The sequence below is a fragment of the Chrysochloris asiatica genome, unplaced genomic scaffold (assembly GCF_000296735.1).
Source record: "Chrysochloris asiatica unplaced genomic scaffold, ChrAsi1.0 scaffold00080, whole genome shotgun sequence".
In the NCBI taxonomy this organism is placed as follows: domain Eukaryota; kingdom Metazoa; phylum Chordata; class Mammalia; order Afrosoricida; family Chrysochloridae; genus Chrysochloris; species Chrysochloris asiatica.
Genome location: NW_006408598.1, coordinates 9,342,473 through 9,363,641, shown reverse-complemented (window position 1 = coordinate 9,363,641; position 21,169 = coordinate 9,342,473). Strand labels below are relative to the sequence as shown.

At 41.9% G+C, this 21,169-nt stretch overlaps 1 protein-coding gene across 1 annotated transcript in view; it reads right to left on the bottom strand.

Annotated features, from left to right (window-relative positions):
• Positions 1-21,169, bottom strand: part of FAM19A4 (family with sequence similarity 19 (chemokine (C-C motif)-like), member A4) — a 326,370-nt gene that overhangs the window by 265,582 nt on the left and 39,619 nt on the right. Inside the window, exon 2 of the mRNA XM_006865647.1 lies at positions 8,067-8,163. Coding sequence (XP_006865709.1) covers positions 8,067-8,163 — 97 coding nt within the window. The remainder of the gene's footprint in view (positions 1-8,066; positions 8,164-21,169) is intronic.

Below are 21,169 nucleotides of genomic sequence, written 5' to 3'. Positions count from 1 at the left end.
ATCTTCCTTATTCACTGTTCAGCTTTCGCATACATATGAGGCTATTGAAAACACAGTGGCCTGGGTCAGGCGCACCTTAGTCCTCAAGCTGACATCTCGGCTCTTCAATACTTTTAAAAGTTCCTGTGCAGCAGATTTGCCTAATGCAATACGTCGTCTGATCTCCTGACTGCTGTTTCCGCGAGTGTTGATAGTTTGCCATAATCCACACAGTGGAGAATGTTTTTGCATAGTCAGTAAAGCATGGGTAAATATCTTTCTAAGGAGCTCTGGGAGCATAGTGGAAGCAGGCTGCTAACTTCAGGGTCAGCAGTTCGAGACTACCAGTTGTTCTATGGGAAAAAGATGAGGCTTTCTGCTCCTATAAACATTTACAGTCTTGGAAATCCTGCACAGGGTCGTTATGAGTCGGAATCAACTCCACGGCACATAACTACCACCACCACCACCAAGCATCTTTCTGGTATTCTCTGCTTTTAGCCAAGCTCTATCTGATGTCAGCAATGCTATTCCTCATTCCACATCCTCGTCTAAATCTGCTTTAACCCTCTGCCACTTGCCTTACAATGTATTTTTGCAGCCATTTTTGAAGTATCTTTAGGAAAAATTTACTTGCATGTGATATTAATATTGTCCAATGATTTCCTCATTCCGTTGGTATATTTAATAGATGACAAAACAGTATAAACATAACTTCTGTTGTTGTTAAATACCATCAAGTCAGTTCTGACTTATATAGGGTTGTGAGGAGAGGCGACTTAGGAGTCTAGAGCTTATTCTATAGCACCACACACACCAGGATTCTAAACATAATTTATATGCACTGGCAAATAAAAAAATTCATGCAGCTTGCTTTATTAGCAATATTCTCATTATTGCCATGGTCTGGAACCAAACCTGTAATATCTCTGAGATATGACACTAAATAAGCTAACAATAAATCCATCTTTCTTCAAGGATTCAAGACATTAGGCATGGTTATGGTGTCCCTGAAAAACATCTACCGAAGTTTTAACCCCTGGTCTGTGAACAGGTCTTTGTTTGGAAACAGTCTTTGCAGATGCAGTTAAATAAGATGCCACGGCGTCGTGCTGGAGAAGGGTGGGTCCTCATCACATATACATGGGGTCCTTATAAAAGAGTGAAAAGACCCTGAGAGACTGCAGCCATGTGAAGATGGAGGCAGATTTCAGAGAGACAAGTAACACCAAGGAGAGCCGTCTGTGACAGGTGGGAGAGAAGCAGAGATCAGCTTCTCCCTCAAAGAAATCTACATGTGCCATATCCTCAATATGGACTCAACTTCCAGCCCTCTTTATAAGACAAGGAATTTGTGTTCTTAGGAGAGCTTGTTTATAGCACTTTGTATCTGCAGCTCTAGGAAAACATTAGAGTCATCAGAGTGAAGATAAATAGTCACACTCTGTCTGAATTGGTGTAGACAAATGGACTAGATTTCGTACAAGACTCAGGGATCAATCCAAGACTGTTTTCTATTAATCCTTAAATAAATTTTGCTCCATCTCTGAAAAGTTGGCGGAAAACAGAGACTGGTTTGCTGCAGATACCGTATCCTAAATTAAAGGCCAAACATGCAAGAGTTATAAACACCTTGGATTCTTAAGCAGGTTTTGTTTGTTTGTTTTGAAACAGAAGGAAAACAATTGCAGTTCACATCAGAACTCATCTATAAGATTTCAGCAAAAATATGTCAGAGGCAGGGTTACATTACTTCTGTGGATCTCTATGAAGAAATTTGGAAGCAAACCAAAACACACAAAAATGGATTTCTCTCTGTGCATCCACTAGGTCTCATTTCCTGACAAGCTTAAATTCAGAAGCGTTTTTGCAACAATACAGCAGGGCAGATCTGGCTTAAAAGAAACACCAACGGCGAACACTGCTAACTAACAACATTACCGCTGCCCTGTCCCCTGCCCACTTGCGGGGTGGTTTCCAGGTGTGATCTTGCATCAGCTCCAGGTTAGAACTGTTTCGGATAATGAACTAATTCCAGACTCACCATCAGTTCATCTCTGACCTCCCTGGGCTGTAATCTACCGGGATGGCCAGGTGATTTCTATTTTTAATCCCTTGGGTACCAGGGCACAAGAAGAAATAATTCCTCCAACTAATGATGTAAGAGGTAATATAACCTGAAGACTTTCAACTGTGTGGTCAGTTATTTTCCACACTAATTTCCACTCAAGACGAATAATGGAAGTGAGAAATGTTTCATAAATCATAAATTAAAGAATAAAAGAGAAAGTGAGAAAGGACTTTCCATCTGTGGTGTCTTATCTGATAACCAATAAGAATTTTGAAATAGAATTTGCCTACATAAAATAACTCATCACATCTCCAGACTGAAATGAGGAAAGATGTTTCCATTTCCAGTGGCTTTATAAGACAAAGCCACATTGAATGGTCTTTTAGACATTTTTTAAACAGCTCTGCAGAAGTATGCAAAATCAAATGTAACCCCTCTTTTAACTAATTTTTTGTTCTGAAACAAGGCAGGTATTAATAAGCTTTTTATACTTCAGCATTTGCTGATTTTAAAAGTCAATGCAGTTAATAAGCTGATGAAAGTCAATGTACTTGCTGATACCGCCAATGAACTGTAATTCTTAAGTATCATATGATGTGTGAAGTTTAGAACATGCCCACAGTCATATGTTAAAGCAGGCCAGTTTCCTGCCAATATGTGGTACATACATGCGATAAATGGCTTTTTTATTGCTTGCTTAAAAACATCTATGATAAATTTCCTGCTGAACTATTTTACCACATGCTAAAGCATGTTGTAAATGAGCCATTAAAGACGTTAACAGAGTCCATTAAATATTAAAGAATTTTATAAATGGCATTTTAATTCTAAGTGTTACCAAGGCCATCTCATCGAAATTAGGTGTTAGAGTTCGTTTAAAGGTTCCTCTGGTCAGGGATGATTTATATAAATCAAAACAGCAGCGCTGTTTTGCATAAGACGTGCACTCGTTCATTGTAAGAATGGAGAAATCCCTTAAAACCACAGATGCATCCCTTTTTTATTGGGTTTTTGAGCAAACAATACTTTGATTAATGAAGGAACCCTCTACTCTTCAAGTGACCATGAAAAGTACAAATGCAGTCGTCAGTAAATGGTAATGGTTCACTGACAGCTATCCAACTTAAAACTGAGCAAAGCAACAGGTGAGTTCTAGGGAAATATGATGCACTCACCAGATTCTACCACCGCTTACTCCGTACCACAGCTTGTTGTCCATGTAAAACTGCCCACTTCTGGGACCCAGCAAATAGGAATGGTAATGACAATTTAGCCACAAATCTCTCAAGGCCCAATTATCCTTGCCGCTGAGGGTTCTTGTTTTTTTGTTTAATTAGACCCATTTTTAATTGGAAATTTTCCTCTCATTTTTCATTTTTCAAATAATCAAAACAGAGTGTCCAAGGGTTTTACTTAAAATGACTTCCATATAATACTCTGGAGGCTGCCCATACATGGTGAAAAACTTGAATTTTATCTCTAAAGTTTTTGCTTGATCTGATCTAACTTCACATTATTACCATTCCTAAGTGTCACCTAGCCAATTTAGAATTGTAGCTACCACAGGTGACACAGAAACCTGCCCCATAGGGTTTCCCGGACTGTAATCTGGTGTGGCACTGTAGGATGAGCACGGGACCACAAGGTCGGCGGTTCAAGTTCACCAGCTGCTCCTCAGAAACCCTGTATAGGGTCACTATGAATCAGAACTAACTTGATGGTCCTTAACAATCTCAAATAAGGATAGCCAAGTCTTTCTCCCACAGATCTGCTAGTGGGTTCGAACCGTCAACCTGCTGCTTGGCTGCCAAGCATTTAAACTGTTGTGCCACCTTAACTTCTATATAAAGACCATCTATAAAAATGAGCTACATTGTACATAGATATCTAAAGCAGCAGCTCCTTTAATATTTCAATTATTGTCATGGGTGAGTGGGGATCTTACATGTAAAAACCCTCTTAGGAGGACTGATGCTGCCTTATTTCTCTTCTACCCCAACCTCCATGCGTAACGCTCCACGTGGGCTGGGTGTGCGGTATTGTTGTTGTTGTTGTTAAGTACCATGGAGTCGGTTCTGACTCATAGCGACCCTGTACAGGCTTTCCGAGGCTGTAAACCTTTACGGGAGCACAAAGCCTCATCTTTCTCCTGCGAAACAGCTGGTAGTTTTGTACTGCCGACCTTGAGGTTAGCAACCGGATTCGTAATCACTACGCTACCAGAGGCATGCAGTATGTTTTGTTTAATAAATGAAGAAATGTAAATCTCTCCTTTCACTCCCAAAGTCATGGGCATTTAATCTCTATGGACCCCACATTTCTCACTTGTGAATTAATACACTTTAACGAGATGATCTCTAAGGTGCCTTCCAGCATAACAATGACTCACAGAACGAATGTCAGGAAAATACAGCGTGATTCAGCTAAGGATAACATGCAGCCCATGGTCACACACACACAGTAAATTCAGCCATAAAAAGATTACAACACACATTGTTGACAGTATTGACCATTAAAATCCATTAGTAGGATAATGCATTTTTAAAAACTCAAATCTAAACCTTTCTTAAATTTTCAACCTTAAAATCACCTTTCGTTTGACAGCAGTGCCCTCTTGTGGGCCAAAAAGTAAAGCCTTTTTACATTACTAACATATTAACTGATTTATGTATGTGGACTACTGGTGTGGTGCCGTAGGATAAGCACTGAACTGCTAACCGCAAGGCCAGCGGTTCAAACCTACCATCCATGCCTTGAAAACTGTATACTGGGTCTGAACTGACTCAATGGCAATTCACAACAACAATAATAGAACATGTATTACACACTACTTCAGCTCACCTGCTTTGAACCTGCTGTCAGGAGGGACAAGTCCCTGAGAAGGACATCACGCTTGGTAAAGCAGAGAGGGTCAACAAAAAAGAGGAAGGCCCTCAGTGAGAGGGATTGACACTAACTGCAACAATGGGCTTCAATTTAGCCAGGACTATGAGGATGAATCAAAGGAACTCTGGTAGCGTAGTGGTTATGAATCAGGCTGTACAGGGTCGCTTTGGGTCAGAACCGACTCGACGGCACTTAATAACAACAACATGAGGATGAATCAGAACCTCCCAACATTTCAGTCTGTTGTAGAGAGGGTCACTGTGAGTCAGAGCCAATCAGTGGTACCTAACGATAACATTTATAATAACTTCTAATTTTCATGAAGCTATATTCATAAATATAATTACAAACAATACTTAAATAAACAGAGGATACTATCTAGTTAGAGTAACAATATCATGTTAAATGGAATTACAAATTTCTTCATGTAGTATCATTTAGTGTAGTGGTTACAAATCAGGTTACGAACCCTCATGGTCAGCAGTTCAAAACTACCAGCTGTTCTGCGGGAGAAAGATGAGGCTTTCAGCTCCCGTAAAGATTTACAACCTCAGAAACCCTGTACAGGGTCGCTATGAGTCGGAACCGACTCCATGGCACATCACAACGACAATATCATTTAGTGTGATATTGACATGGTGAAACCTTGCCAATATCACACTAAATGATGCATCTAGAATCATCAACATTGTAAACTCTTGGAGACTATCACCTTTATGGATTCCTGGTGTGATGCTGTGGGTTAATGCGCTGGACTGCAAGGTTGGTTTGAATCACAAGGTTGGTGGTTCAAGCTCACCAGCCTCTCCTTTGAAACACTATACAGGGTTGCTACGAGTAGGAACTGACTTGATGACAAATAACAACAATGGCCTTTACAACCTTCAAATCAAGCACTTAACCTAACCCAGGTTATCTCCTTCCAGCCAAATGACAGACAGACCTATAAAGTGAACAGTAACATTCATAAGAAACATGTTTCTCAAAGCAATCAACTATATGAGACCAAAAGGGCAGCATCTACCAAAAAAACAAAGTTCAGAAGTCAGATGGGATGGAAAGATGAGTGAACGGAACCGAGAAGCCTTTGGGAGGAGTAAGAAGAGTGCTCTTACATTTAAGGAAAGGCAATTAATGTCATGAAACAAAATGTATAAGAGTGTTGAATGGGATACTAATTTATTTGCTCTATAAACCGTCACCCCCAACCACAATGTTCAAAAGAGAGTGAGATGAAAGAAAGGCTTCTAAATAAAATGGGAACTGTTTACATAGATTATTGCATATAATAAACGCAAACTTAATGGGCATTCAGTATTTGTTGGTTCTCCCTGTTATACTTTACCAGAAGTCCATACATTCTGTCAACACTCATCAATTTCAGCCTGAACGATACAACAAATCAGTCTGTATGCTGGTGGAGACCAAGAATAAAACAAATCCCTGTCCATTGAGAATTGACAATCTAGTTGCAAAAATAAGACAAACACACATTGATCAACCTAAACAGTGGGTCATTAAATGGTAACTGTCTTGTGTCTTTTTGACTGATGAAAATAAACATTTTAATAGTATACAGAAGAGTACAACCAATAGGAACTGCTGTCGTCCAGGAAAACTTCTCAGCAGAGGCAACAGGGCAGAGGAGTCAAAGGAAAGACTGCGAGGAGCCAAGAAGCAGCAACCGTGTTTTGTTGTTGTTCAGCTTTGGTTTTTATTTTTGGTTTGATTCTTTTTTTTTTTTTTTGAGAAAATAATGGTATGTAGAAATAGCGACAAAGATATACGTATGTGTTGGTTTGTTTTGATTAGATTTGATTTGGTGGGAGAGGCAGTATTATTGGGTACTGTCAACTCAATTCCAACAGTCAGTGATCCCAGGTAACGAGAGAAGAATTACCTCATAGGGATTTCCTGGCTATAAACCAGGTCTTTTTCCCACAAAGCAACTGAGTTAGAACTTTTAACAATGGGTTGGATATTTAATTAGTCAAGGATCTTAAGATTAAATCATCTTGACTTTAGGGCGGACCCTAAATCCAATGACTGATGACCTTGCAAGATTAGAAAGGACATAGACAGATACTCAGAGGCAAAGGCCAAGGGAGGATGGAGGCAGAGATGAAGAGATGCTACAAGAAGCTTAGGAACTCCTGGAGCCACCGGAAGGGGAAGGATCCTCTTCTAGAGCCTTGGGAGAGAGCAGACCTGATGGCAGCCTGACTGCAGACCTTTGGTCTCTAGAACTATGAATAAATAAACTGTTGTTTTAGGTCATCAAGTATGTGGGCATTTGGTATGGCAGCCTTTGAAATTAATTTCCTAGCAGACCAGTCTATGTCCTTTAGAAAAGAAAAGTTGACAAAATGCTTTATGACCTTCTTGCTTGGCACAGATTAAGGTCTCACTCTCAAAGTACAAAAGAATGGGAACTGTGTGGCTCTTAGGAGAAAAAAGCTCCAAGAACCAACCAGGAGTCTGTTGGGCTTTTAGAAGCCTCTTTATGATGGTCTCCTCTCAAACATCTTGCTGAGTACCTCTGATACTACATGTGGGGGCAAACTAAGGAACAATCTACAAGGTTTAAGTCTCAGTCTTGATAGGAATACTCGTTTTTGTCTAACAGACACTGTGCATCATGATTGTTTTTCACTCTTTGCTTTGGCTGCTAGGAAGCTCAGAGTCAAACACAAAGTCTACGTTCAGGTAGTAGGTAGGCCCTTTCACTATGCATTGTATACACTATAGCCTTATGGTTAGCATTGTATCATTCTGCGTATCCTAATTTTCCTTTTCTCATTTCATTCAAGATCTGTGAAAGCTTCAACTATTTTGATGGGGCCAGATAAAAATACAGAAATGCATAAAACACCAAATTCTTGGGCAGCTTCTAAAGCTCAACTCGTCCTATCTGGCTCTTCATCAACATTCCTTTATATACCCCATCTGACTTGCCTGTCCCTCTCACTATCCCTCTGGATGTTTACCTTGCTTGAGGAAGTACATAGGCAGTACCTGGTTAATAGAAACTGCCCAGTGATACTCCCCTTCAAGTAGCATTCAAGGCTTGAATGACACCTGCCCCCCCTTAGCTCTGCTTCTACTGAGGACTTACACTTTACAGCTTTACCAAACATCCCACCTGTGATTCACAACCAATCGCTTCATGTCAAACATCAATATGCCAGGGGCGTGATCCAAGCCCCCAGAGAAGTGTTCATGTGCCCCTACAAAACATTGAAAAGCCATATTTGACTGTTTTATGTCTTGTTTAAGTCCAGAGGGTGTCTGGTATCATGTGGATTTGCTGGAGTCAGTGGATGGGGCAAACATTTTAGTACTCAGTGAAGAAGGAAAAGGTGATTGTAATTTGTTGTTGTTGTGTGCCATCGAGTCTCTTCCAACTCACAGCAATACTTTAGGATGGAGTAGAACTGCCCCACAGGGTTTCCCGGACTGTGTGGTCTTTACAAGAAGAAAGTGCCGGATTGTTTCTCCTGCAGAGGAGTTGCTCCACGATGGTCCCCTGACAATAATTGAGTAGCTCAGAGGATATTCGGGAGGCTTAGGTGCTGTAAATGACTAATGTGCTCAGCTGCCAATCAAAAAGTTCCACAGAGCTTGGAAGAAAGATCTGGTAATCTACATCTGAAAAATGAGCCACTAAAAACCCTTTGGGGCACAGTTCTATTCTGAGACACAGGGTCATCCCGAGTCAGAATCAACTGAAGGACAACTGCCTGCTACATATTGTGGGTCAAATAGTGAGCTATAGGATCAGCACTTTACCATGAGCCACAAGGTCACAAGTTGAAACCCACCAGCTGCTTTCAGAAACCTACAGAGGGTTGCTATGAGTCGGGAATTGACTTGATGGCACTTAACAACAACAACAACCATCTACTAACTCTGTAAGCCTTTGAGAGTTCATTTTCTCTGTCTACAAAATGGGATCGTTCTGTTTGGGTTCAGTTAAAAACTCATTCTACTTATTGTTACTGTGGTCAGATATCATCAAGTTGGCTCATAGTATTCATAGTAATCCTAGCATAGTGGTTACGAATTGGGCTGCAAACCTCAGGGTCAGCAGTTCAAAACTATCAGCTGTTCTATGGGAGAGAGATGAGGCTTTCTGCTCTTGTAAAGATTTACAGCCTTGGAAAACCCTGTACAGGGTCGCTATGAGTCAGAACTGACTCCACGGCACATAACAACATCAACAACAACTAAGCAAAGCAGATGGAAACATTGCCTGGTCCTGTGATGTGTGAGCCCAGGTTAGATCATTTCGTTCAATCCTCCCAAGAATCCTTTCAAACAGTTATTTTTTTTTTTTATCTCAATTTGTGGTTGTTAAGTGTGGCGGAGTCAGTTCTGACCCATAGCGACCCTGTATAGGATTTCCAAGGAGCAGCTGATGAGCCTGAACTTCCGATCTTACAGTTCAAACTGACTTTGCAGTTCAGCACATTAACCCACAGTGTCACACCAGGACTCCTCTATCTTTATTTAATAGGGGAGAAACAAAGTAAAGCTCAATGACTTACCCAAGGACACAAAAGTAGGAAGTCAGGATTCTACCATCTTGGCCAATTACTCAATTCAGACTCAACAACCCTGGAGCACAGCGTAGAACTGCCCCATAGGGTTTCCAAAGCTATAATCTTTATAGAAGACACATCTCCTCCCATGGAGTGACTGGTGGATTTGAACCACCAACCTTGGGTTAGAAGTTCAGTACTTATCCAGAGCAGCTACTGGGTTTAAGCTGCCAGTCTTCCAGTTAGCAGCCAAGCACTTAACCACTGTGCCACCAGGGTTCCTTCTCTTGGAAGAATAAACTCTGAACCATGGGGCTCCCATATACAGCTTCTGAGATTGTAAATCTTTACGGGCGTCAACAAACTCGTCTTTCTCCCATGGAGTGGCTGATGGGTTTGAACTGCCTATCTTGTGGTTAATAGTCCAGTGCTTACTCTACAGTGCCATCAGGGCTCCTGGAAGAATGTAAAACAAAAATAAAAAATAACAACAACAAATTGGGAAAACCAGAGATGGGACTGGTGGCAGTTAGCTGACTGCCAAGACTGTTTGAGCCTAAAGTTTCAAATTCAGAATGTCACCAAGTTCAAGGATGAAACAGATTTAAAAAAAAGAAGAAAGATCAGGTCTTTCGGTCAACTGGTCATAAGTGAAGCAAGAAAACATCCCATAAATTTCTACCATTATGTTGTCTGCTTTTTCAAATGAAAACTTTCTGAAATACATGTCAAGCATTTTCAATGACAATTTAGCATCCAAACTGACATGTGCGCTCAGTGTAAAATATACATGGGATTTTAAAAACTTGTATAAAAAATAACTGTTTATTATGTCATCAATACTCATATTAATTATATGTTCAAAAGATAACATTTTAGAGAGAATGGGCTCAATGAAACATGAAAATATTAAACAGCATTTCAGTCACCTGGGTATGACCGAAAGTTGTTACAGACAACAACAGACTCTGGACGTTTTTCTTCTGGAAAATCCAGCAGCATTCATAGCTGAAACTCCTCAGAGGCTCTGACATCATTAACTTAGATAAAGGCCTATGAGGTTGCCCCTCACACTCAGGAACGAAAGCAATAACAGCTCGCATTTATAACGCATTACTACCAAACTCTGAGCGCTAAGAAATTTCTATGTCGAATTCACATTTTCACACATGAATTCACTAATCGCGGCTTCACTCGGGCATCTGGGAAACATTCTGGCAGCAATCATGCTTGTGTGCAGGAATATTAGGTAACGATCCCAAATTTCCAGCATACAAAGGAAAACACTACATACTTTGAGACTTGTAAAGCAGACCAACACAGAAGGCTGGGGAAAATGACCTCTCTTTTTAATCATGAGCTTAGTCCTTCAAGGTAATAAATGCACTAATCACCCCCAAGCGGAATGCATGCAAAACCTAAGATTACCATAATCTGCTTTGTAACATAAAAATTGATACTTGAAATGCAAATGTATCTTTGCAACCTATAGGGCATTTAACCTTTAATTAAAATAATACAGTCACCTGAAAACCCACCATTTGCATTCACTGGCATCATGGTAACTAGGGCCAGAGGGAGCAGAGATAATGAGATTCCTATAATCCAGCTCTTTCTTTTAGCTCTTTACAGACTTCCTGCCACAGAACCTTTGCACATGCAGCTACATTCACCCGTCTTCTTCACTCAGCTGATTCCTATTCATCCTTCTTATCTCAGATCTATCATCAGAAGCCTTCTCTGACTTACTAAGTTGTTATTGTTGTTAAGTGCCGTGTAGTTGTTTCCAACCCATAGCGACCCTGTACAGGGTTTCCGAGGCTGTAAATCTTTACGGGAGCAGAACGCCTCATCTTTCTCCCGCGGAGCGGCTGGTAGTTTCGAACTGCTGGCCTTAAGGTTCGCAGCCCGATTCGTAACCAACTACGCTACCAGAACTCCTTGACTTACTAAGTACAATCTCTGAATTTCAGTCTTTTCTTCTAGGTTGAGACTGGAGAACATCTATCCAGCAGCCCTTTTAGGCTGACGGAATCAATCGGTCTGGTCCTGCCATAGCAACCACAGTTCCAGCCATCACATTGTTGTTGTTAGGTACTGTGGAGTCCGTTAGCTCACAACAACCCTGTATAGGGCTCCCGAGGAACGGCTGGTTGAGTTTGAACCACCGACCTTGCAGCTCAGACTGACCTTGTGCCTCACCAGGACTCCAGCTACCACATTGTTGTTGTTGTTGTTGTTGTTAAGTGCCACTGAGTCGGTTCCAACTCACAGAAACCATGTATAGGGTTTCTAAGGAACAGCTGGTAGGTTTGAACTGCTGCTCTTATGGTTCATAGTCCAGTGCTGGTCTGACAGGGCCACACCAGGACTCTGAGCCATCATATTAGGGGTGAGTTAATTAAATATTTGATCAAATATAGCAGGCTAATTTTTAAGTCGACAATTCTAACGACCCTGGAATGATGTTATATAAATTTTGGCATAAGCAAGCAGAGAGTAGCTGTTGTAGGTTTGTACGTATCCTTTCTAATTATATTCTTATACACTAATGGGTCTTCTCTGTCAGACTTTAAATTCTAAAAGTGCAATAATCAGATCCTTATCTTATTGGGGCATCTCCAGTGTTTAGTAGGGTACTTACCACAATGCCTGGTGAATCAAAGAATGAATCCGAAAAGCTCAACTGAACCAGGATGTCCAATCTCCTTTCCAAACAAACAAATATGTTTGTTGTTGTTGTTAATCACAGTTTATACCTACAGGCAAAGTTTCTGACTACAGGCATGTTTGAGGTGCTGCCTTACCTCACAACTACTGCTTTTTCTGAGACCATCCCAGCCCCTGCCTGACCCCATAGGACGGAATATGGCAAGATGCGTCGCAGCTTAGCTCAGCCACACATAGCTGACACAAGCCAAGCCTAGCGAGACTTCCCCTTTGTGCAATTTAGAAGTTAGACTAAGAACGCAGCGTTCTGAAATGCGCAGATGAAGAAGCATGGCAGAAGTTTGGGAGTTCTGAAGTGGCCATCCTTCAGAGGGAATGAAGGTTGACCTTCAGAGAAAAGAGTCTTTCACAGATGCACAAAGAACAGGAAAGATGCATAGAACACGAACCAGGCTCCTCAGAGTTCTTCTGTTTTAACTTCCAAACGCTTCTCTGGCTTGGTTACATTTCTTCTGTTGTAGTCCACAAGGATGCCTGTAACTTTTTTTTCTTTTAATAAGTTTTTATTGTGAACTAAGTGATAGTTTACATGGGAGAACATCTCCTTTACACCATCATTTCATTGCAATGATTACTATCTCCTCCGTGCATCCTCACTGAACAGGATTTACTTCCATTCCCTGTTTTGTTTTGTGGGGTGTACACAGAAACACCCAGGAATATACAATCATTTAAACAACCAAAGGGCACATTCTGCAAGCCTGCCTCCTGGCCACTAGCACCCAGTCCCTCTCTTTCCCTGAATCAGAGTCCTCAGCTGCTCTTTCTCTCCATGTCTTCATCTCTGCCTCCATCTCTGCTGTCGCTGCTTCTCTGGATAGGGTCCTGCACTGTTTGTGCTCTTCTCCCCCGGTAGTCCTAGGATCCTGTTTCTATCCTATAAGAGTAACTACACTGCCATTTTTGTTACAAATCTACTACCTTTACAATTGTGACCGTCTCAATTAGTCATGGTAACAATTTCTCAGTATTGAATCATAAGAAACTTATCCCCATCTCTTTTCACCAGACCCATCTAGACAAGATGAAAACTATTCGGTGGTGAATCTATCTTCCCCCCGAACACTTTAACTAAACGCCCTCCTGAAAACTTGTAAGCCAGTCACTTTGTGCCTTTATTGTGAATGCCTATAACTTTTGAAGGAGAAAGATAATCATCCTTATGTTTGCATGGCCTATCCTGGGCTTGGTAGCGTAGTGGTTATGAATCAGGCTGTGAACCTCAGGGTCAGCAGTTCGAAACTTCCAGCTGTTCCATAGGAGAAAGATGAGGCTTTCTGCTCCCGTAAAGATTTACAGCCTCGGAAACCGTGTACAGGGTCACTATGGGTCGGAACCAACTCCATGGCACATAACAACAACAACAACAACAACAACAAATTCTGAGCCCAAACATAACAGTGATTGTCAGGGTGGTGCAGGACGAGGCAATGTTTTGTTCTGCACCGTGTAGGGTCACAATGAGTTGGAACCAACTTGATGGCATCTAACAACTTGAATTAGTTTTTAATTGAATCTAAACAGAATTATTCCATTTTATAGACAGAGAAAATGAGCCCTCAAAAATGACTTCTCCATAGTTACAAAGTTAATAGGACGCACAGAGGGGCTTCATACCCAAGTCATCTGACACACGACAAGAGACTCTACACTGTCCAATGTGATACCTGCTAGTCACATGCCTTAATTTAAATTTAAATTAATGAATATCAAGTAAAATTAAAAACGGAGTTCATTATTTACACTAGCTACCTTTCAAGTGCTCAACAGCTCCATGTAGCTAATGGCCATCATCACTGTATCGGACAGCAGTTACCAAAGCATTCTGGAGCCATTATGGACCAGGCCTGGTCAATTGTATAACCTGAAACTAACTGTAAAAGTCCAGTCGATGGTAGCCTGCATACTAAACACAGTTAGAATGGCTAGGAAAGTAGGCTGCTGTGCATCTTTGCAACCAACCACTGGACCCCTCTAATCCTCAACTTACTCATCTGTAAAATGGATTTTTAAATAACCACTTGGAACTCATCACCACTAGCTGTTTCCAACTTTTCCTATCACCCATAATAGAAACCCAGTAATAGTTACATAACATGATGCAAGAAATTAATATCACTGAATTATACATGTAAAGAATGTAAAAAAATAATAATAATATGTTGGGGATTTTTACCACAACAAATAATAAATGAAAAATGCACAAACCACCTACCTGAGTCACCGTGAAGTTGAAGGTACATACCGCTATACGAATATGAGATGTAATCATTAATAACAGCAGCAGCTAACAAGCACTTCTGGTGCCCTTGCAAACGCGGTGCCCTCCCGTGACCCATGCTGTAGTGCTTTGAGGTAGGAGTTATCCTTCTGCCATTTCACACAGAGGCAAGAATTTGGAGACAGGGAGGTGAGGTGAGTTGTCGAAGGTCAACAACTAAACAAGGAGCTGAAACATGCTCCCAGGTTCCACCATCTGTCCTCTGAACCATTGGGTTGACAGGCACTGCCTCTCTCCAGCATCAATGGTTCCACGCCTTCCTCTCTGTGACCCCTACTGTTTATTTATTTCAGCCAACACCTGGAGTATTCACTTTTTCTATGTACATGCTAGTTATCACTTTGTCTTTGGGGCTTTCTCTGCTAATGTGTTGGTGTGTATATGTGTATTATGTATATGTATGCATGTGTGTGCATATATGTTTGTGGGTTTTTTGTGTGTATACATGTATGTGGAGTTCCTGAGTAGCACAAACTGTTAAGCACTTAGCGTAGTGGCTACGAATCAGGCTGCTAATCTCAGGGTCAGCAGTTCGAAACTACCAGCTACCCCACAGGAGAAAGATGAGGCTTTCTGCTCCTGTAAAGATTTACAACCTGGGAAATCCTATGCAGGGTCGCTATGAGTTGGAACTGACTCCACGGTTCATAACAACAACAACATTAGCCACAGTGGTTTAAACCCACCCAGAGGCACCTCAGAAGACAGCCTAGTCATCAGCCTCCAATGGGTCACAGCCTTGAAGACCCTATGGAGCAGTTCTAGTCTGTATATACGGGGTTCCACTCTCTCAGACTTCGGACATATTTTCAGGAGGGACCAGTCACTGGAGAGGGATATCATGTCTAGTAAGGTGGAGGATCAGAGAAAAAGAGGAAGACCCCCAGCAAGATGGACTGGCAAAGTGGCAGCATCAATGGGCTCAAGCATGGCAACACTTGTGACGTTGGCCCAGGACTGGACAGTGTTTCGCTCTATTGTGCATAGGGTCACTATGAGTCAGTACTGACTTGATGGCACCTAACAACAACAACAACTGAATCAGAATCAACTCAGCAGCAACAAACAACATATATGTATATATGTTAAGTACCATCAAGTTGATGCCAACTCATAATGACCCTGTCTAGGGTTTCCAAAGAACAGCTGGTGGGTTTGAACTGCTGACCTTGTGGTTCACTGCTGCTGTCCACTGCTGATCCTACAGTGCCATACCAGGTGTCCAGCCATATACATGTATTTATTTATTTATGTGTTGCATATGGATGTGTGAACCAACAGCATTCTTACTTGCCATATAAACTCTTGAACTCAATATCAAAACAAAAGCAGACTTGGTCATTCTACATTATTCTCTATGCAAAGTAGTAATCAGCAAACAGATCCTGCTTGAAAAAAAACCTGACAAGCCAAGTTAGTGAAATCACTTTCCAAAATATTTTCAATCTAATAAGTAATTTCAGACATCATTGGTTCTCTCAATCAATGACCACTTCAATAACAGATGAAAGGAGCAACAACACAAAAAAAGACAAAATGGGAATTCTGAGCAATGATAACCCAACGTTGTCACTGTCATCATTAACATGTGCTCCAGCTGTAAGGGCGGCAGACACAGGGCCAGGTGACATTCTGACTCAACATATACTGATCATCTCATGAATGAGAGCTGCAGCAAAGGCTACTCAGCCAACTACCAGAGAAGGGGCTTCAGCATGGCCTACAAAACCCCAAACCCGCTGCTACACGGCTGACTCTGAATCCTAACGCGTCTGTAGGGCAGAGCAGCACGGCTCCCTAGGGGCTCTGAGGCTGTGATCTCTCTGGAAACAGACGGCCACATTTCCTCCCACAGAGCAACTTGTGCATGAATTTCCTGTGTGTGTGTATGCGTATTCACAGACTGCATCTCATCCACAAAGCTGATTCCCACTGTATTTTCCTGACGTTCTGAGTCACTGTGACTGCCAGAAGGCACCTCAGAGATCATCCTGTTGAAGTGTGTTACTTTACAGGTGGAGTTTGTGGTGCTGTACATAAGCACTAAGGAGCTCTGGGAGCGTAGTGATTACGAGATGGGCTGCTGATCTCACGGTCAGCAGTTCGAAACTACCAGCTGCTCCACGGGAGCAAGCTGAGACTTTCTGCTCCCGTAAAGATTTACAGCCTTGAAAACCCTGCAAATCTATGAGTTGGAACCAACTCTACGGTACATAACCACCATCACCAGGACAGGCACAGCAAGTCCTAGTGTGGCACTTAGAATAAAGCACTGGACCACAAGGTCAATTTGAACTGCAAAGTCTGTGGTTCAAATTCACTAGCCGTTCCTAGGAAACCCTACACTGTAAGGCACCATAAGTCAAAATCGACTCCCAGGCATTTAACCACACAACAGGATAAGCACTGGACTACTAATGAAAAGATCAGTGGTTCAAACCCACCAGCTGCTGTTAGGAAACCCTATACAAGGTCACCAAGAGTCAGAAGTGACTTCAGAGCACTTAACAACAACAACACAGACATTAAATGCTCAGGAGGAGAGCCTTCCATTTCTTCACTTAGTTAACAAAACATATTGAGTGCCCTTGATGGCAAGGTGCTAAACAGGAGGCTGGGATAGAAGACAACCAAGGCCAGGCCACTTCATTCCCATCAAGGGATTTACATGTTGATGGTAAGACCCCCTACTCCCCCATAACAATCACTGAAATATTAGAGGTGCCACTGCTTTAGATATTTATGTACAGTTTAGATTATTTTTATAGATGGTCCTTATGTAGAGGGTAAGGTGGCACACAGAGGCTCCAACCTACCAGCTGCTCTGTATGAGAAAGACATCTATTTCTTTAAAGGGGCAGGTCGACTCTGCGTCACATGCGGTAGCTACGAGTCCAAATCGACTAGCAGTTACCTAACAACATTAACATGCAGAAGTTAGATCAGATCAAGTAAAAACTTTTTGGTTTTTACTTTTGTATTTTGTTAAATAAAGAAAGAAATGTAAGGCTCTCCTTTTACTCCCAAAGATTTGACCATTTTTTCTATATGTTAATATGATCGAATGGCTACAACCCTAGCACTTTGACCACTGCATCACCAGGGCCCACTATGGGCCCGACAAGCACCTATCAATTCTGAGAATGGGATTTTGAATCTGGAGTCCCTGGATAGAACTCAAGGGCCCATGAACTTGGGTGAGGGAAAAAAAAATTACATCTTTATTCTCATGAAACTCTCTTTGAAATTCATCATTTCTTTCCATCATAAATGTAGGCACCGGACCACAGTAGTATTGTGGTGTGGTCACAAACAGAAATCATGGATACTTTCCAAATCACATCAGAGCGGTCACAGATACCTCAAAGAATGTATCCATCCTCGCCTCATAATTAGGCAACTATGGGCCTGCCTCTAGATCATGTTATTTATGTAATGCATTAGGGCTTTAAATTTATTAATGCATTAATAACAAAACACACCAGCATTTTCATGTTTGGATCACAATACTCCAGCATGCTTGGTTTCCTCTGAAATTCTACAGATTGGGTTTTCTTTGTTTCAAAAGATTATTTTGATCCCTGATGGCCATTCCAACATAAATTTGTTTTAAATATAGTCCTTGATAACTACATAAAGCAACCTTTGCTATTGAATTGTTAGTTACCAAAAATATGTATTATTCTTCTGAAATGGGATCCCATGACTTCAGCAAACCGCCTAAGGGATCCATTGCACAAAACGTTTTTTAAAGGATTCCCATTCTAGGAGTTAGAGTCCTGGTGTGGTGCTGTGGGTTAATATGCTGGACTGCAAAGTTGGCTTGAACCACTCCTCAGAAACCCTATACAGGGTTGCTATGGGTCAGAACCGACTCAACAGCGCTTAGCAACAACAATTCTAAGAGTTCACAAAACCACCCCTTAGAAAGGCAATATCACATCTGCCTTCTCCCTCTTTGCTTCCTCCCAGTGACCCATCACCCAACAATTCTGCAAGTACTGACATAGGACAGTTGAAAGGAAATAGACAGATGATACAATGCCTTCTGTGTAAGACATAAACCCATCACAAAAGCACCTGAAAGCAGTTGCAGAATAATTTTTGGAAGGCTTAAAAAACATATACAATTTTCCCTGTTTAGAAAGCACCATCGATTCGAGTGCTTCTTGCAGCCACTATTCTGTAATGTGTTCCAACTTCCAGGTGTAGAAATGGCATCATTATCCCCCCAGAGGTCCTTCAGAACGTCTCTTTCTAAGCAAACACCTCTGAAAGTTAGCCTGCAATCTAAAAGCCAATGCTATAATTACTCATGGCCTGGGAAAGCAATATCAAGCTTGATCGTGCCTTAAAGAAGGAAGCCAGGGAAGCCGGAAGTCACCTCGTGGTTCAGCGGACAACTCTAGAAAAGGGAGGTGAAGTTCTAAGAGCTTTAGGATAACAAGTGTCAGAAGTCCAAAAACAAATGAGCCTTACATCATCCTAAAAGAGATGCAAGCACTGGTAAAACCAAACACACACCTCACTGCCATTAGGTCCGTTTCAACTCGTGTGTTTCAGAACAGAACCGCTCCACAGGGTTTTACTGCATTGGAACCACCAGCCTTTCAGTCAATAGCTGAGTACAAACTATCTGCACCACCCAGGGACTTGAACTTTAATAAAGAGGTTCATGAAAGGTTTTCCCAAAGCAGATCACAAATGTCTGTGCAAAAGACAGGCAACAATCAAGTGAGATTGTAAATTGGTAATATGGATTCAGCTCTCCCCAAAGCAGAGCCAGATGTTGCTGATGTGGACAGTGACAGATGGATTCTACCCAGACCTCTACCAGGAAGCAGAGATGAGCTTCCAGAATCTTCCGCTGGAGGGCAGACAGTACGGTCATTTATCTGTCAGTTCCTTACCCACACTGGCTGAAATTGCCCCTAGGGCCACTCACTCCCCTTGTAGACACTGGTCAGAGAAGGCTCTGGGAAGAACGGGGACAGATGCTTGGTGAATTCTGGGTATAGATTCTCTGTCTTGAGGTGAATCTGAACTTTCTTGGAGCTATCGCTTTGCAGCTATGGCTGAAATCCCTGAAGGGTGAAGTGATGCTGAAATCCATAAAGGGTGAAGTGATGTTGAGGTACCAGAGGGGTCTCATTCCGAAGCAAATGTGGATTGAAAGCTTTTGTCTTCTATAATAGTTACCCCTACATTGAGTTTTGAAATTCACACATTTGTTAAATATTTATGTACTAAGGATCCCTGGTGGAGTGGTTAAGCACTTGGGTAAGTTACCAACCCACCAGTCTCTCCACAGGAGAAAGATGTAGCAATCTGCTTCCGTAAAGGCCACAGCTTAGGAAACCTCTTGGGGCAATGCCATCTGTTCTGCAGGGTCAAATCGACTTGAAAGAACTCGAAGGTAACAGGTACGTACATAGTAGGTAATGCTCCCAGGTATGGGGTTCCAGTAACGAATAGGATACGCAGGTCCCCGCCATCATGTACTTTATATCCTAATGTTATTGTTAAGTGCTATTGAGTCAGTTCTAACTCACAGCAACCCTATATAAGGTTTTTGAGGAGTGGCTGGTGAGCTTGAACCATTGACCTTGAGATTGAAATCAGTTTTGCAGATCGGAGCATTATCCTATAGTGCTACACCAGGACACCTTATATTCTAACTGTTGCTGCTGTTCTTAAGTGCTATCGAGTCCATTCTGACCCATAGTGACTTTGTATATTGTTCCTGAGGAGCAGCCGGTGAGCTTCAATCACCGACCTTTAGGTTCAAATAGGCTTTTCAGTCCAGCGCACTAACTAACCCACAATGCCAGAGCAGGACTCCCAGAATTCCAACAGCCGTGGTGAGGATACTGGAGAAAGGACAGGCAAATTTAACAGGGGAGTTCATTTGTTATACTGTGATGACTAATATGTTGTTATGATGCTAGCCACTATTCACCAGCATTTCAAATACCAACGGGATCACTCAGGGTCAACAGGTTTCAGCAGATCTTTCACACTAAGACAGACTAGAAAGAACGACCTGATGATCTACTTCTGACAGGTTGTTACCGCTGGTAGGTGCTGTGGAATAGGTACCAACTCACAGTTACCCTATGTACAACACAATGAAACACTGCCCAGTCCTGTGCCAACCTCACAATCGTTACGCTTGACTCCAGTGCACTGCCATTGTGCCAATCCATCTTGTTGGGAGTCTTCCTCTTTTTCACTGACCCTCCAGTTTACCAAGCATGATATCCTTCTCCAGGGACTGTTGCCTCTTGAGAATATATCTGACGTATAAGACAAAGTCTTACCATTCTGGCTTCTAAGGAGCATGCTGGCTGTGCTCCTTCTAAGACAGGTTGGTTTGTTCTTTTGGCAGTCCATGGTACTTTTAATATTCTCCTCCAACACCATAGCTCAAGCACATCAATTCTTTCAAGGTCTTCCTTATTCATTGTCCAATTTTCATATGCACATGAGGTTATTAAAAATACCATGGCCTTGTGGACCCAGATGGGGACCTGGTTGGCCAGCAGTGTGGGGAGACCTGGGGACTCCTGGGCCCAGTGTCAGTGGCGTAGCCACAGAGGACTAGAGTGGAGCGTGAAGCTACCAGCTGATAGGAAGAGAGGGCATACACACAAGAACACCCACACTTGCAGATGGTACCCA